We start from the raw sequence: 17390 nt of genomic DNA, 5'->3' as shown, positions 1-17390 counted from the left end.
CTCAAAAAGAGGAGAGGAGGCCTTTAGCCCAGCAGTGGGACATTCACAGGCTGTTACGGATTACGGATATATGTTTTAAAATATTTAAACAAACAATATATATAAGCAAGAAAGGTTTTGAAACAACTTGTCTTGAAAAAAATAATATCAACGACCCTGCCAGGATTCGAACCTGGAATCTTCTGATCCGTAGTCAGACGCGTTATCCGTTGCGCCACAGGGCCTATACGAATTAAATTAAATTTTCTGATATGTACATTGTAGATAAAATTCGGAGCACGATCGCTACTGTTTTATTATCGAAAACTTCTATTATCGAATATCCAAATTTATTTTTATATTTCAAAGTCATTTACCTACTTGTAGATAGTAAATTAAAAATTCGAAGCTTCTTGATTTTGTTTCAGTGTGTAAAATATCAAATATTATTCTTATTATTTAAATCCTAAGAGCCAAATCACACACAACATATACATTTTTTATATTGAGCAAGTGATATGGACATTATATTATGAATATAAATACTTTTTATTTACTATTTATGAACTATAAATTATCATATTTCTATTTAGAAATTAGTACTTTAACTATCTATGAGAAATATACTTTTACTTACTTTCTTTTTTTATAAAACGTGATATTATTACAGTTTACTGGTAGTAGGAATTTGTAAGTTTTAGGGCCCTACCACCCAATTATCGGTTCTACCCGTAGCCGTAAATAGTTTACACTTCAGTGTAGTTACAGGCACAAGGGACATAACATCTTAGTTACCAAGGAAGATGGCACATTGGCGATGTAATGAACGGTTAATATTTCTTGCGGCGAGAATGTCTATTGGCGGTGGTGGCTGTTAGGAATATGTTATAACTATAAAAAGTACTAATAATTGTCTATGATCATCAGTCCGCCTCAAGTCTGCGAGTGAGCAAGTTCTGTCAGTTAACTCAGTGACGATTAAAACGTTAATAGTAGGTATATAGGTGTATAAACAAATACTAAAAGCCTTTTATCATCAGGTGGCCCATTTGCCCTTCACTTACCAATGTATAAATATAATAAAATATAATAAAAAAATGACGTAATGACTGTAAAATGACGTAATGACTGTAAAATGACGATACATAATCCTTATAAGAATTGAAAGTATGTGAAAAGTATGAAAATAATGCGACCGACACTCGATGCTGCCTTTGTTGATAAATGACTGCAATTTATGACCTTATACATCTTTGTTACTGTTTTACGCAAAAACTACCTTTTTTTCGGCACGGCACGGAATTTAAACTTTCATAGTTTTACAAGCCATTCACTAAAGTCAAGAACTCTAGACCGTCGTAGGTAAAATATTTAATTCAATTTATTTAACAGCAATTTTTTTAGGTCATATTACATTCGTTTGTTTATTTTGTACTGAATTGTTAAAGTACTGAAATGATATTATTTAATGATTTAGCTTAATTCATATAATTCTCTTTTACTATTATAATAATGAAAGTAGATTTCATCGTAACAACTTTAATCTAACATACATACATCACTATACAGCAGATTACGGCCGTTATTATAAATAGCACAGACATTTGCCGCGTTATTTCACGTTTAATAAAGTACACGATTCCACGGACGTTTAATGTGTTCAAAAGATTTAACGTTGAACTTGTTCAAAAGACTTCCAAGCACAGAGGATAATTAATTTTAATAAGCGAAATTCGTACACCTTTAAACCTAAAGGCACGTTACGTATCATGCCTGATCAAATGACGCCAAATTTTGAATGGGATCAGCCTGAAGTCAGTGTCTTGACTCCCTTTAACATATAACTAGCAGTCGTGTACTCTACTCTGGGACAGAAACTTGTGTGTAAAGATTTTTTTACCGTAAGAATATTTAAGATGATTTGTGAGTCTCTATTCCATAAAAAATACAGCTTATTTACAAATTGATTTTCTTTCCTTGTGAAATAGAAATTTCTTTGTTTGTTTATCTATTATAAACGATCAATAAATAAACTTATTTCATCTCGTTTGAATTACAAAACATAAATTGAGCGATCGAAATAATTAAGTAAATTTTAGTTAAGTGTTTCTAAAGACGTCATTAGAAGAAACTTTGTACAATGCAGGAAAACTGCGAGGAATTGGTTGGAAGTTAATGGTAAAATTAACTGTCACACCGTCGGTATATTTCATCCTTTCATTCTGTCCTTGACCCCAAACCTTTGCGAAATTCATTAAACCACTGAAACTCTCAACTTTCTTCGATGTCGAAACACTGTTAATTATTATAAACTTTCGAAGTTTGGAGTTTGTTTTTGTAATTATATAATACTTCCAAACGGCTCTCATTGTATTGAGAAAATTAAATTATAAATTTTTAACAACTTTGTTATGAAATATGGACGAAATTCAGCTAACAAAACTTCTTCAATTGTTTTTTCGCAACTCAAGGGCAGCCGGGATGATATCTGTGTGTCCGTGAATGGTGGAAGTTTGCAGAATTTTCCATTTAGTGTTAAATTGATTTAAGCTTTATCTGACCATGGGGTCGTTTGTGCTCCACTGAAATTTAAATTCCGTAATAAACAACAGACATGAAAATAAAAAGTGGTGCTTATAAGCCCTTGGCATATATAATGGACTAAGTTTTAACTACATACAAAATTTAAATTCTTATTAAAATAAATAACATATTAATTTCAAACGTTTTATGTAGATAAATATTGCCTTTTACATTTTGCAGTTCAAACTATTAGTTTTAGAAATATTAACATATATTATGCACGTGGAAAAAAGCGTGAGGCGTGTAACTGTACAATGGATTATCACGGTACGACCGAATAGATCGGGTGGATTATATGTATTCGGTTGAAAAATGAAATCGTTATTGTGCCCGTTCGAAAAAGGGACGAAAAGTAAAATAAAATCTAATATATAAATAAGTTTTAGTTTAAAAGAGATGACCGATGAGATCGCGGGTTCAATCTTAGGTAAGCACCACTGAATTATCATGTGCTTAATTTGTGTTTATTATTCATCTCGTGGCGCGCCTGTGAGGAGGCCTATGTCCAGCAGTGGATTAATGTGGGCTGAATATGATGATGATGATTCATCTCGTGCTTGGCGTGAAGGAAAACATCGTGAGTAAACCTACCTGTCTAAATTTTACTGAAATTCTGCCACAAATTTATCCACCAACCCGTATTGGAGTAGAGTATTAGAATACGCTCCAAAGTTTCTCAAAGAGAAAGGCCATAGCAGTGAGACATTCACAAGCTGTTCTATACTTTTGCTTAAAGCTGAAAATAGTTGAGCGCCGTAAAAAATCTGAACAAAACAAAATGGCTGGAAGAAAACTCTTATAGAGATAAGCCTCCCTTTGTTAATGGTGTTTCAAATCCATTTACATTCAGTAAATATTTTGTTTTCAATCTTAATAGTTATCTTTATAACTTTACATATTTTTTTAATTTATAGTAAGATCAGATAAACATGATGATAATATGAGGTCAATTGAGCACCTTATCGCTAAAAGATGAATTATCTCTTTATTAAAGGCAAAGATAGCTTCGTGTTTTTTTCTCTTCTGATTGTTAAAATTTTCCCTTTTTTGTTTCGAAGCTATTGGACGTGCTTTAGTTTTCTAAATATATTTATTTATTATTGTTTGTTTATTTCTGATTATTATATAAAGTAACGAACCTCGCCATAATCAGGTGTGCGTACCACGTTCGGTGGTGCCTTCGTGATGACCCGACCATACGCCTCCCGCGGGATAGACGGGTACTGGTATCGAAATCTGAAACAAAGACATGTTGAATACGTAATGATATTCAAGTCAAAATATTAGTTAAAATAGTAGGATTATTAAAGTAAATGTTTATGAGCTAATTCTACGGCGCTGCTCTAATGCGGGTGGAAACAGACATGTGCGACTACCTATTTTCTCGAAGCCATTCGGGACGATGTCGAAACTCTGTAACTTCGTTGTGGACAAAGCTGAATTTTCAGTAATCAAAAGAACATACGATTACTATGTTCCCAAATTACATAATATTTATACAAATAGCTTGTCAACTATTGTCAGCCAAAGTTTTAATTTTATCACTTACCAATTATCAAAATTATAAAGGTGCTTTTAGAAGATAGATAAACTTCAATTTTTGATATCAGCTAGTGCTTAGCTTATAAAAAAATTGACAAATTGATAGTGACTGTAGCAGATATCAATATCGATTGCCAATTCGTTGTATTTATTTTTGAAATAAATATGTCTAATATTTATTAGGTCACTATAATTGTTGGTAAGTAACAAGTAAATTAGGAAACAAAGTTGTTGAAGCTGCTTTTATAGATACTAAATAAGAAAAGTGACTAGGTTTAACATGTGATCTCAAAACTTTTTGCGGTGGAAATGGGATGGGATATGTATGGGACAAATATGAATTTCGTACGACGCATTCGGGTTTCTTCGCATAACCAAACATTCTTAGTAATATTTAAAAACAGATATTACTTTCCTATTATAAAATCGAAAGTATATTCGATATTTCTGTCTGTCCATATCTCTGTCCAGTTGTGGCAAGAGGAGAATACATTAAGTACAAAATATGCAAAATCGAGAGTAACGTTTTAAATGAGGAACGTAGAAAGTGAAACCTCAATCATAGTTCTATTTATAGAATGTTAATTTACCCTTCAGGTAAATTATATTGAAAAGTTATTCAAAATGTTTAGATGTAGGTAGCCTGCCTACGCAAAGTCCAACGATATAGCTGTATTATATATAGTAGAAGACAAGGCTGAACACTATGCTGGGGTGCGAGTTGATGGAGGCACATGTGTAGTTTCATCCAGATAGCTACGATGAGTTGAAATATTGATGCAAATTGGGCACATTAAAATGCAGGGGTACTGAAATCTTAACCGATGCTTGCGTGTTCAAACCCTGCCTGATTTGAAGACAGGTCTTTAAAAGAGGATTGCTTGAAAAAAATACGTGATATAACTTCAGCTCAAAAATTGAGCTCACGACAGAAGAACTTGATGACGTAATTCTTTACGTTACGTTACGTTAGACTTCTGTCTCTTTACGTCAGAACTATTGCGATATATCATTAAGTATTAGTCTATTCATCAAGTTCAAGATAGCATGTAATTATACTATTAAAATTATTTGCTATACTAATCGGTCATGCTCAAGAGAAAGTAGCCAACTACGCAGGAATTATTATACATAAGAGTCTGCAGAAAAGACAGGTGTACTATCTATTCCCTTAATCTCATAATCCGATGGAAATAAGAATTCGACGCGACCTGAAAGAGTTTAGCTGTCACACGAAGCTTCGCGCTGCTACTGAATTTTTTTAGCAAAAAAACTCAATAAGATTTTATGGTACCAACCCAGGGCTTAAACCCACGACCTCTCGAGCTTCAGCCTCAAAAGCTTGCGCCTAGAACATCGAGGCACTCAATATTATATAATATAATAAATATAAGACAGTATTTTTTAAATAAAACCTTTTCTAAACCAAACAGTAAGATACTAGAAAGAAGGAGATTACGCTGTATCAAATAAAATACAAAATAGAAATGTCGATAAGTAAACGTGTAAAAATGAAAATATATTTTAAAATATTCTAGCAAAATTTTCTCGGTAGAGAACCTTGGTTACTTTGTATCTCCAATAAAGTACTGTTGGAAAACGAACGTGGGTGTATCCGTAAGCCTCAAGTAAATATGCACCTACGTATCGTCAGCAAAAAGGAAGCCCGACTTGTATTTACGGCTTCTATATTAAATTAGTTATTTCATTCGTGAGCCCATTTATATATATTTTTTTAATATAGAAACGGCGCTAGTTCATGTGAATTACATAAAGATTTGAATTCAAATAATTTAAGCCTTTCATATTATGGAAGTGAAATTTGGCATAACGAAAGGAAAGATGTACTCAAAATTTTTACAACATTGCAGTATGTATGTTTTTGTGCAACGTTTCTTACACAAAAAAGTATCACCTGTGTGTAATACGTGTAAAGATTTTCGCGAGCTTTACATTAATACATTTTTATTAGTAAATATATACGAATAAATTTTGATTCTGTTTGAGGTTAATACACTTTGGCACCGTTTTACCGATCGCCATGAAAGTTGGTATGTATTTTTTCATTTTTTTAAATAAAATAAATAGGCGGACGGGAGAATAGGCCATCTGATGGTAAGTGGTCACCACTGCCCATATAAATTGGTGCCGTAGGAAATATTATTTGTCTCTTGTTTCTATATTTACACTAGCTCACTCGCCCTTTAAACCACTACAATACTAAGTTTAGGTGTTTGACGGTAAAATATCTAATGATTGGGTGTTATCTACTCAGATGGGCTTGCAAAAAGGCCTGCCACCTAGAAAGTCAGGTAGAAGCCATTCTTTTTACTGTGATTCGCATCTAGATGGCGCTGAAAATCATCTATTTATACAGTTCAACCGATTGACAAAAGTAATACAGGCAGAGCAACGTTTGTTATAACGCCAGGTTTTTTTGTGATTAACAATTAACGATTTAAGTTTATTAATATGTAAAAGGAGTGCCTTCCAATTGGCTTATTAATGTTCTTATCGTTTACTCTGACGGCATTTTATAATATATTGTATTTTTACAAAATAAAACATTTGTAACTAAGCTAAAATATCGATATTTCTATGAATACTGGATAGAAACATTTATATTTATAACAAATGATCCGTGATTCGCCCACGTCATGTCTAGGTTATTGCGGTAAGTAAATAATGGCTTGTAATAGTTTATTTCAGGCATATAATTTAGATTTATACAGCCATGAATAAAAAAAATATTTTGAAAAAAAAAATATCTATTCAAACTCTCAATCTTTATTAAATATAGAAGCATTATATTTGCTTTTAGATTTACAAAAAATATATACCACTGGTTCGTAAATAACTTCTTCGAATTTGAGAAGAACTGGAGAAATAAACTCCTTGTCTATCCAGAAGGTCGTGCACAAAGCCCTACTAAAGCCAAAGTCAAGCTAAAAAATCTTTGAACGTCATATTATTATAGTCCATGTAGCTTATCGTCTTCAGACATATTACGATCGTGCTCTGTGGTATATTGCTGTTAAATTAAATGACGGAATCCACTACAATTATGACAATTAATAAAGACCTGAATATGGTCAGAAGAACCGGTAAGAAACTTAACATTCATACTAGTCATTTTAGTCACATATACTTGTAATAATTTAAACTTAAATTTTATTTAATATAATAAAACAATGCAAAATATTTTTATGTCGACGGTACAAATTTCCATAAACAAAACAAGTATTGTTGGAAACAGCGTCGTCATTTTCCGTGACAAAGTAACGGCGACGAACGGAAAGTCGTATAAAGCCACATAGGAAGTAACCTACGAAAGGTTCCCACATATGAGTACATTTCAAATGAGAACAATTTATGCAGTAAATAAAAGTCATATTCGTATTTGAATTATAGGACTAAGTTTCAACTTCAGGCCTGTCTGGTTATTCTACTTAGAGGCAAGATGGCTCAGTTGTAGAGCACGTGAATTTAAGCCAAAGATTGTGGGTTCAAATCCGGACAAGACACTAAGTTTTCTTGAGCTTAATTTTGGTTTATAATTAATTTCGTGTGTCGGATGGAATTCTGTCACATGTGTATCAAAACCCGCATCACCCCAAGCAGAGCGGAGTTTTTATTAGTTCATCAATAGTTGTGGTATGTATTATTACTTTTACGTTAGTTATTCAATCACCGAGATAAATCTTTTCTATTACCGGTACTGGTGCGTATGGTATGGTATTTATTCCGTAATCCGTAACAGCCTGTGAATGTCCCACTGCTGGGCTAAAGGCCTCCTCTCCTCTTTTTGAGGAGAAGGTTTGGAGCTTATTCCACCACGCTGCTCCAATGCGGGTTGGTAGAATTCACATGTGGCAGAACTTCAGTGAAATTAGACACATGCAGGTTTCCTCACGATGTTTTCCTTCACCGTAAAGCACGAGATGAATTATAATCACAAATTAAGCACATGAAAATTCAGTGGTGCTTGCCCGGGTTTGAACCCACGATCATCGGTTAAGATTCACGCGTTCTTACCACAGGGCCATCTCGGCTTTTTTATGGTATTTATTCATGAATGAGAAAAACAGTACTTGGTGGTAGGACTTTGTGCAAGCCCATCTAGTTAGGTACAACCTTCTCATTTGACATTCCATCGCTGAACAGCAATACTTAGTATTATTGCGTTCCAGTTTGAACGGTGAGTAAGCCAGTAAAACTAAAGGCATAAGGGACATAACAGGTTTGTTCCCAAGATTGGTGGCGCATTGGCGATGTAAGGGATGGTTAAAATATCTTACATCGCGGTCCATTGGCGATGGTGACCACTTAACGTGAGGTGGCCCATTTGCCCGTCCGCCTATCTATAACATAAACAACATATATAAAAAAGCTCGAAGGTATTTTTGTTATAGTTTTTGAATGTAGTACGAGTAAGGTACTATATTATTTATATCTTAAAAATTTATACCTCAATGGATTTATGAATGTGTTGAGAATAGAACGTGATATAAATTCTAATTTTTTTTTTTTAAAGTTTAGAAACTTAATAGCATACATGCTTAGACTTTGTTCGTTTGAATATGGAAATAAACTTGCTTGCCATTTTTCTTGGAAAATTTTATTTTTTAATTTATAGTAGTAAGTATTCGGTTAAACAGACCGGTATATTATTAAGAACTGACTGTTTGCTTTCCTATATGATTATTTTTAGATTAGGTATGATATAGCTATATTTAATTGTTATAATGTTTCATTTTAGAAAGTAAGTATTGATGTTCATGCCGTTTCTTTTAAGGAGAAACTACATTCTAAACCGTTAGAAGCTTTACATTCAATTTAACAATGTCTACTTCAATAAGGTGTATTTTACTTTGTTTTTGCAAAAAATAATGTATTATTTAATAGCAATAATAATTAAATTTGCTCATATATCAAACGATTGTAATGCTTTGTAGTTAAAAGTGGTCACGGTGCATAATCCTGCGGATTATTTACGCGCGGCGACGAATACGGACAACCACGCACCGCACTGAGGCTGTTTCTAACGTGCGTTTGTGCGGGCTGGTCCGCGTCCGTCCCTAATATAACGCATCGCGTTTACATGTAAACGAATGTTATATGTTACAGTTCAAGAAATGATCTAGTTTCATTGCATAATGACTGCCTTAACCGTCAACGCTACTGCAAGCAAATGACATAAGTGCTATAAATAGAAGCACTTCGAACCATCGTTATTCGAACTGGTCATTCATTATATTCCTCAGTGGCTTCGGTGCAATAAGATCTTTTCTAATTAATATAAATATAATAGCAGAATTATTTTTTATACAGTACATTTAGTAAACCAAGGATTCTTTTTTAATTTACTATGAATATATATAATATTAATTGGGATATTTTATGGTATTACGATATCTAACATTTGCTTGAAATGAACAAGTCAAATACTTAAAGATATTATTTTAACGATAAAATATAATACTTTTGAGGAGCATTAAAATCATATAATAAATTTAAAATATAGACGAACCGATTGTATATATACAATCCCTATATATAGGGATTGCCATGATGGGACACGCAAAGCACTTCGTTAATTGACTACCAGAAACAAGTTGGTTTAAGTACATAATCCTTCGAAATAGCGGCTGGAATCGCTTAACAGATCAACTTGTTGCACAAGCCCTTTATGCAACAAGTTGCTGATAGGCCATCAGCTGTTTCCATTAATCACCTATTAAAACAATTGCTTCATAAAAATTTAATACTTCGGAGCAGCGCGTAAATAGAACATGAATGAGCCACAACTCCTAGAACTGGTGTTCATACACTGATATTTTTTTGATTAGGTATAAAAATAAAAGGGTCTTGTATATGTAGCATTCTAAGCCATCTCGCAGACGATATAACAGTGTAAGTGTGTGCGCAAACACAGGTGCACTCTCAAATGCCTCATTCTCAAAATCAATTGGGACAGCAATATGCCATAACCAAAAAAAGTTCAGGGGAAGGGCTTTGCTTTGCGATTGAAAGTCTGCCAATTTTTAACCTCCGGGCTCTTGTACCCATGTTTTGTAGGTACCACACACTCATCAGATATTCTACCAATAATGTATTGTATTGTTGTGTACCGGTTTGAAGGGTGAGTGCGTGTAACTACAGGCACAAGAGACATAACATCTCTCAAGGTTCTCAAGTTTAGTGGCACAGTTCAGATCATTTCTGATTTAATTTTATTGAAATAATTATTACCGTCGTAGAAGAGATATTTTACTTACAGCACAACACATACGAATTTTTATTTTATTTTTCTTACCTTGGAGCGGCGCGAGGCATCGCAGTGTAGACCGGCCACTCATTATACATCAGCGGGTCGCGGTAGGGCACGGCAGGTACTTCGTTAATCAGCTCCGGAGCACGAGCTTGCCTCTTCGAGAACCTGTACCAACATTAAATATATGTATTATTTGTATAAAGTAAAAATACAGATTTGCGATAAGTTGCATATGTACCCGAAATCTTTTTTTTAATTTGCAGGTATACAAAAATAATACTTCTTAAAGTTAAAGTAACAGCTGTAGCCACTGCTAGGCAAATGCCTCCTCTTGAGTAGAAAGGTTTTTGGAATGAATTCCACCATACTGTTTCTGCGAGTGGATACACAAGTTCACGACGTTTGCCTTCTCTAAGCTCATGGTGGTTCATAAATAAAAATTATTGCACATGAAAATGCAATGATTTCTTATTTACTCTTCTAGATTGTTACTTATTTCTTTTACTATTTCACATACTTGTGTAACATATAAATATGTGTGTTACTGTAAAATTGTAATGTCCGTTTAAAGGGTGAGTGAGCCTTAGTAAATAAGCACATGTTATGTGGACCAGGGAACCATTCCTTGGTTAATATTTCATCAACAATGTCTGTGGGTGATGGAGAACATTTACCATTATGTGGCCCATTTACCCGTCCGCCGTAATATCCAATCCAATGTAATATCAAAAAGTGTATTTATTTTAGCGTAACAAACAAACAATAAACAACTATGTCATTTTAGAATTTATAATATTAGGATGTCATACGACCTTTACACAAGTAAGTGTCGCATCCATTAACTTGTGTTGTTCTGTTGTAGGCGTCGTTACGTAAACGATCATTACAAGATCTCGACCTTGAAAAACATGAACGTTTGATATTAAACGTTTTTCTGTGTTACAGTTATCGAGTGATATCTGAAGTTTTAATTCCATGTATGTGTCTAAGATTCGTTCGTAAGAACAAATCGAAACCTGTTCGAATTAATATGTGCCATTTTTAATATATTAATTTAAAAAAGTGCATTTGCTCAATAGTAGCAGTACGTGATTTGTTTGGATCCGAAATGCTTGATACATATAATATAGTACATAATTATATTGATACATACTAAAGGAGAACGAGACTGTTACTCGATAATACGTATTATTTTATAACCTAGCGAGGAGTACAGTAAACAGTCGTAAATATTTATCAACGTACGGTTTGAACTACACAGTCTAGAAACTGAAATGTGGAAAATTTATTAATAAATCGTATTCACGTTATGATTCTATGATTGTTACGTTCACTTACAATTGATATACATATCAGAAATTATTTAGTATGTGTACGCTGTGTGTGTATTATGTAATATGTATATTGTTAGTGTGCTTATTAAATAAATAAAATAGGTTTATTTTATTATCCGCTTTGAAAGGAATATTTATGGGGTAGAAATGGATAAGGCATTTTTGTATAAATTTTAACAGTACGAAGTCGAGACGAGCTTCTCGAAGATACAGGAATACTGTGTGTGATAATGTGTGTATGACGTGAAAAGATCCAAGGTATTCAATCTTTTGTACCCTTTATTGTTAGGTCATTTCTGAACCCAGAAGAGAAGTTATCCAGTACACACGGTGAATTGTTAAGAATAGTCTATATGGATATTTCAGTTATCAAATTGTTAATATGTAAAAAAATCGATCATATACTTATCAAAAGAGCCGCTTATATGTACCCTTTCACACATGATGAAATAATCTGGTTGTATAACTTTAGTTACCAAAAATAAATGCGATATTTTATTGAAAAAAATTCCTCCTGTATCACGTTTGAATTGAATTTCATTGTTATGGAATTACAGAAAAGTGGATTCCATTTCGACGAGTTTTTATAATAAACACTTCCATTGGAAGTAATTGTTGATAGCCCTCTTTGAAAGTCATTTTTGAGATTTTTTGTATTAAATTCACTGTTTTAGAAATATGTCTGTTATTTCTGGTCGAATTATATTAAATTCAAATTTACTTCATGCTATCAGTTCATTCGGCAAATCAGTTGTATTTCTATGTGAATATTTTAAAAGATGGAAAGTATGTATAGTTAAACGCGCAACATATATATATATATATATAAACAGTAACAGTCCGTAAATGTCATTTTAGAGCGCTTTCTGGGATCCTGTTATATAACCGTATACTAATGTTATGAGTATCACATTTTCTCACAAAGTCATTAATATTTTTCCGTACATATATAACATTACATAATATGTATTGATAAGTAATGCAGTAATTAAGCAAGATCGTGGGTTCAAACCCGGGCAAGCACCACTGAATTTTCATGTCCTTAATTTGTGATTATAATTCATCTCGTGCTTGACGGTAAAGAAAAATATCTTGAGAAAACTTGTATGTGTCTAATTTCACTGAAAATCTGCCACATGTGTATTTCACCAAACCGCATTGGAGCAGCGTGGTGGAATAAGTTCGAAACCTTCTACTCAAAAAGGGAGAGGAGGCCTTAGCCCAGCAGGGGGACACTCACAGACTTCTACTTAATTCTTTAAGTATCTTTACTATGCGATTTCTTCTGCAAGTCATGATTCACTCTGAATTCATCGTCAAATAAACTTCATGGTATAATTTTGTTTTAAAACTTCATAATATGTCTTAAAGCCGTAGTGAACTAAGTACGTTAAGAATAAAGGTTTTAATCCGGACCGACTCGGAAGCTTAAAATGCTAAGTATTTAGAAACCATTAAATACTTTATCGTGTAGAAAATGTAATGTGACAATCACTTTGTTTCGGAGAAAAATGTAAACCCACTGGACATTACAGGGGTTTAGTTCCCAAATCGTCTTAAAGCCTTTGTACAGCAGCGAGACATGCAGGAAATTAATCTATATATAGAATAAAGCCGGAACACGGAATTAAGTATTGCTGTTTGGTAATAGAAAATATGACGAATGGGGATGATGGTGATTTGTTTGACCAACTTTGTCCAACACGAATATCAATATTTATGTAATTATTTACATCGTAAGATATAGTAACATTAAGCGTGCTATAATGGTGGTTAGAGCTTATATTTTAGTATATTATATATATATATAGTAGCTTCTGTCTGTAGTTCCTTGTATAAAATTAACCAGGTTATACGTTTACGGTTATTGACCTAAAGTAATCTAATACCTAAAACTTTTCTTAATAAATCGTCTCTCTAAGTAATTATTCTCTCCCAGATCACGCGAATTATCACGCGTTCTAACCACTGGTAGATCACCAGTATATGATCACTGGTAGAATCTTAACCGATGATCGTGAGTTCAATACCGGGCAAGCACCAATGAATTTTCATGTGCTTAATTTGTGTTAATATTATGTTACTATAATGGTGGTGTATTATAAAACCATTACATACCAACATTAGATACAATCGAAAACAAAGTAAAAAAAAATCAATTCAGAACAAGTTTAAATAACCTCTTAAATTATTTTAAATGTAAATAAGCACACGATTCTAGTATTCATTATTATTTTTGCCTTTCAATTAGCAGAGATAAGCTATTCTAGAAGTCACAGCTATTTCTGTAATATATAATATATGTATTCGTTGCTGTTAAAATGTCATTTCTGTTTATCAAATAAGTCTTTATTAACTTTTCTTTCGTTTACACCGTAGACTTCAAATTTGTAATGAAAAATTTAATGTAATATGAACATTCCTTTTAAATCAAATAGTATTATTAAGAATAAGTTTAACTAACTATTCTAACATAAAAATGTACTTCATTCAAGTAAGATCTTGGAAGTGCTTATAAATCTTAATTTAAAGTCGACTTTATAAAAGTAACAACCTGGAACCGTCTCAATTTTTTATTTTATAATCGTAACCTTACACACATGTTGTGTGTCTTGTATTTAATTTATTTTAATGTTCTTTCATGTTTATTACTAGGCAGTGATATAATCTACGTTTCAGGGTTAAAAGCTTCTGATGTCGTAGAGTCCAGACGACTACTTCATTGACTTGAATGTGGGCCATTTGACTTCCTAGAAGGGGTATTAGTTGTTTTTATGGGGCTTTTTTTGGTCTGGATGATATTTGGCTAGTTAACATAATCCGGTCATCTCTCTTATGGATCGCAATCTTTAGGTTGTAATTTCGAATCTCCTTGGTAGTTGCCATTTGTGCTCTCTTTACCTGTGTTCCCAACGCGTCTTCGATGTCAGTGGTATAAAATACAACTATTGTGCGTATCTTCTTTGCCGCGTTACCCCTCCCAACGGGATAGTAATTCTTCGCCTCTGTTGTTGTGGTGGCTACATTGTCTTCTTCAATATTGAATTTGCTTATGATCCAAGTTTTTTTTCTCTCTGGTATTTCCTTCATCCACGTTATCTTTGGCTCCTCTCCTTTAGAGGAAAATGTTTGCAGCTTATTCCATCACGCGACTATGACGCGGGTTGGGTCACAATTTGGAAGCAATTCACCGTCGAGCACTAGGTGAATTACAAACACAAGGAAAGCAAGAATTCTATAATATTATAATTTAAAAAAAAACTTTGACTCAGTCTTAAGACAGTCTAGGCCAATAAGCATATTTAATGTTTTAATTTTTAATTATGTTATTTATTTAAAATTTCTAATTTTCTTGCTTATTAAATTCTTATTCAAGAGAGAGAGAGAGAGAGAGATGGCAATATTTTTCCTATCAAAATATAATAAATAGTTCAGGGATTGTATTCGTAGAATTGGTATTCACACTATATTATCATGTTGTTATGAAAACCTTTAAACAATGAATGCCAGCTTCTATAATGGAATACTTCACATACCGTGTGGAGAATTTAACGTAAATAACATTTAGATAGACATGGAATTTGTTAATATAATATTGGTATTAATTATTTGTTAAATTTTCGCCTTTATAAATTAACAAGTCGCCTATCCCTACTTCGATCCGATTTATCCCGAGATATTTTTTAATTAAATAAAAATTTGCTCTTGGTATCTATCTAATACGCAATTATGGTATATCTTACATGTTCCTCCCTTAAGGTTGAAGTATCCCAAAAATAATTAGCGGATGCTTACGTTTCAAACAGCTTTATAGACTCAGTAGTTTTCACCGTGCCTTAATAGTTAGTCAGGATAAACGGTATTATAGTGTAAATATAATAAATTCCATTTTTAAATATTTACTACAAAAAATAAAATAAATTTTTAAATTTCAATGTAAGCTTAAATTCTATGCAAATATACGTCGCGCTCGTGATAAATCGGATGGAATTTATTATCGTCAATTTGACATTATATATATTTACATACGAAGTCAATCAAAGTCAAATGTAGATAAATGGTCTGACGTTTGTTGTGATGAAGCATTGTCGATGTCATTTTTTAAATGGAAGGTGAAAATGTATATAATAGCCGAGATGGCCCAGTGGTAAGAACGCGTGAATCTTAACAGATGATCGTGGGTTCAAACCCATGTCAAAGCACCACTGAATTTTCATGTGCTTAATTTGTTATTATAATTCTTCTCGTGCTTGACGGTGAAGGAAAATATCGTGAGGAAACCTGCATGTGGTGGAATACACATATGGCATACATATATATATATATATATATATGGAAATGGTGGAAACGATTATTTATATATATATATATATATATATATATATATATATATATATATATATATATATATATATATACTGTCAAACGCTTACAAAGTCATAGCTTATGACATCGCATCGCTCGCCACTATGAATTTATACGAGAAATGTAAATAAAACAACTTAATTGAAAGTATGTTTTAAACGAAATTTGTTTGCACGAATTATCAATATGTAAACGTGAAAATATTTTCATCACAATGAAGATTTATTGCAAACAGTACAGAGATTGATTATATGATGGTTTAAAAATAAGGAAAGGTTATTTAAGCAATTGAGTTAAAACCCACACATAAGATCTATAGGGTTACCAACTAACTGGATTTTTCCGGACAATTGCGGCTTGGCTTTGATTATAATCTGTCTAGGTATGTAATATTGCATTTTAAGCGTGAGGCGGTGGGAGGGAGTTTAATTTTATAATATCTAGTGGTTTTATGGTTGGTGGCGCATTGATGGTGTATAGTGTCTACGGGTGGAGGTCGCCTTTTAATATTATAAGATACATTAATGTGTTTTGTTCCTAACGTAGTGTAAGCTTAGTAGAAACAATACATTTACGCAACGTTTTTAACTTATTTATACGTAGTCTTTATATAGGATAACATTTTATTCGAAATACTAATTTAATTAAATAAATATTAAAAATGCAAACCCGGGTAAGCACCACTGAATTTTCATGTGCTTAATTTGTGATTATAATTCATCTCGTGCTTTACGGTGAAGGAAAACATCGTGAGGAAACCTGCATGTGTCTACTTTCACTGAAATTCTGCCACATGTGTATTCCACCAACCCGCATTGGAGCAGCGTGGTGGAATAAGCTCCAAACCTTCTCCTCAAAATGAGGAGAGGAGGCCTTTAGCCCAGCAGTGGGACATTCACAGGCTGTTTCGGTTCGGTTCGGTTCGGTACACAAACGAACAGTCTAGGAATAAATTAAATATTAAAACGAAAACTTTAAGTGGTCTTGAATTAATCTTATTTGTATTTTTTTTACTCGAAGGTGGCAACCCTACCTTTACATGAACGTAATTATATTAAAACACGACCACGTAGCTTTACTTTATATTTAAGTTCTCCTCTCATCAATTTTAAACTCGTTCAAAACTTTAGCTATCAATTACTTAAAGGCAAGCGAAAGATGAGTCAAAAAACTATTTGCTATATATAACAAACTACGTTGACCATGTACTTTGCTTATCTTCAAACTAATTAATCACATAAAAAAAACGAATGACACTTCTTTAAGGAAAAATAACTGGCACACAATATCTGGGTCAATGAAAAAGAAAAAAA

The 17390-nt window shown here is 32.9% G+C and overlaps 1 protein-coding gene and 1 non-coding gene across 2 annotated transcripts in view; both read right to left on the bottom strand.

The window, feature by feature from the left end:
- LOC126777917 (uncharacterized) overlaps positions 1–17390 on the bottom strand; it is a 90839-nt gene that overhangs the window by 15527 nt on the left and 57922 nt on the right. Inside the window, exons 3-4 of the mRNA XM_050501228.1 lie at positions 10421–10543; positions 3702–3798 (exon numbers count right to left, since the gene is read on the bottom strand). Of these exons, the coding sequence (XP_050357185.1) occupies positions 3702–3798; positions 10421–10543 (220 nt within the window). The remainder of the gene's footprint in view (positions 1–3701; positions 3799–10420; positions 10544–17390) is intronic.
- Trnar-acg (transfer RNA arginine (anticodon ACG)) lies at positions 152–224 on the bottom strand. The gene has a single exon. It is a non-coding gene; the product is annotated as a tRNA-Arg (tRNA).

Source organism: Nymphalis io, chromosome 24, assembly GCF_905147045.1.
Source record: "Nymphalis io chromosome 24, ilAglIoxx1.1, whole genome shotgun sequence".
NCBI lineage: Eukaryota > Metazoa > Arthropoda > Insecta > Lepidoptera > Nymphalidae > Nymphalis > Nymphalis io.
The sequence above is the reverse complement of the archived record's forward strand: the minus strand, read 5'-3'. Positions and strand labels throughout refer to the sequence as shown.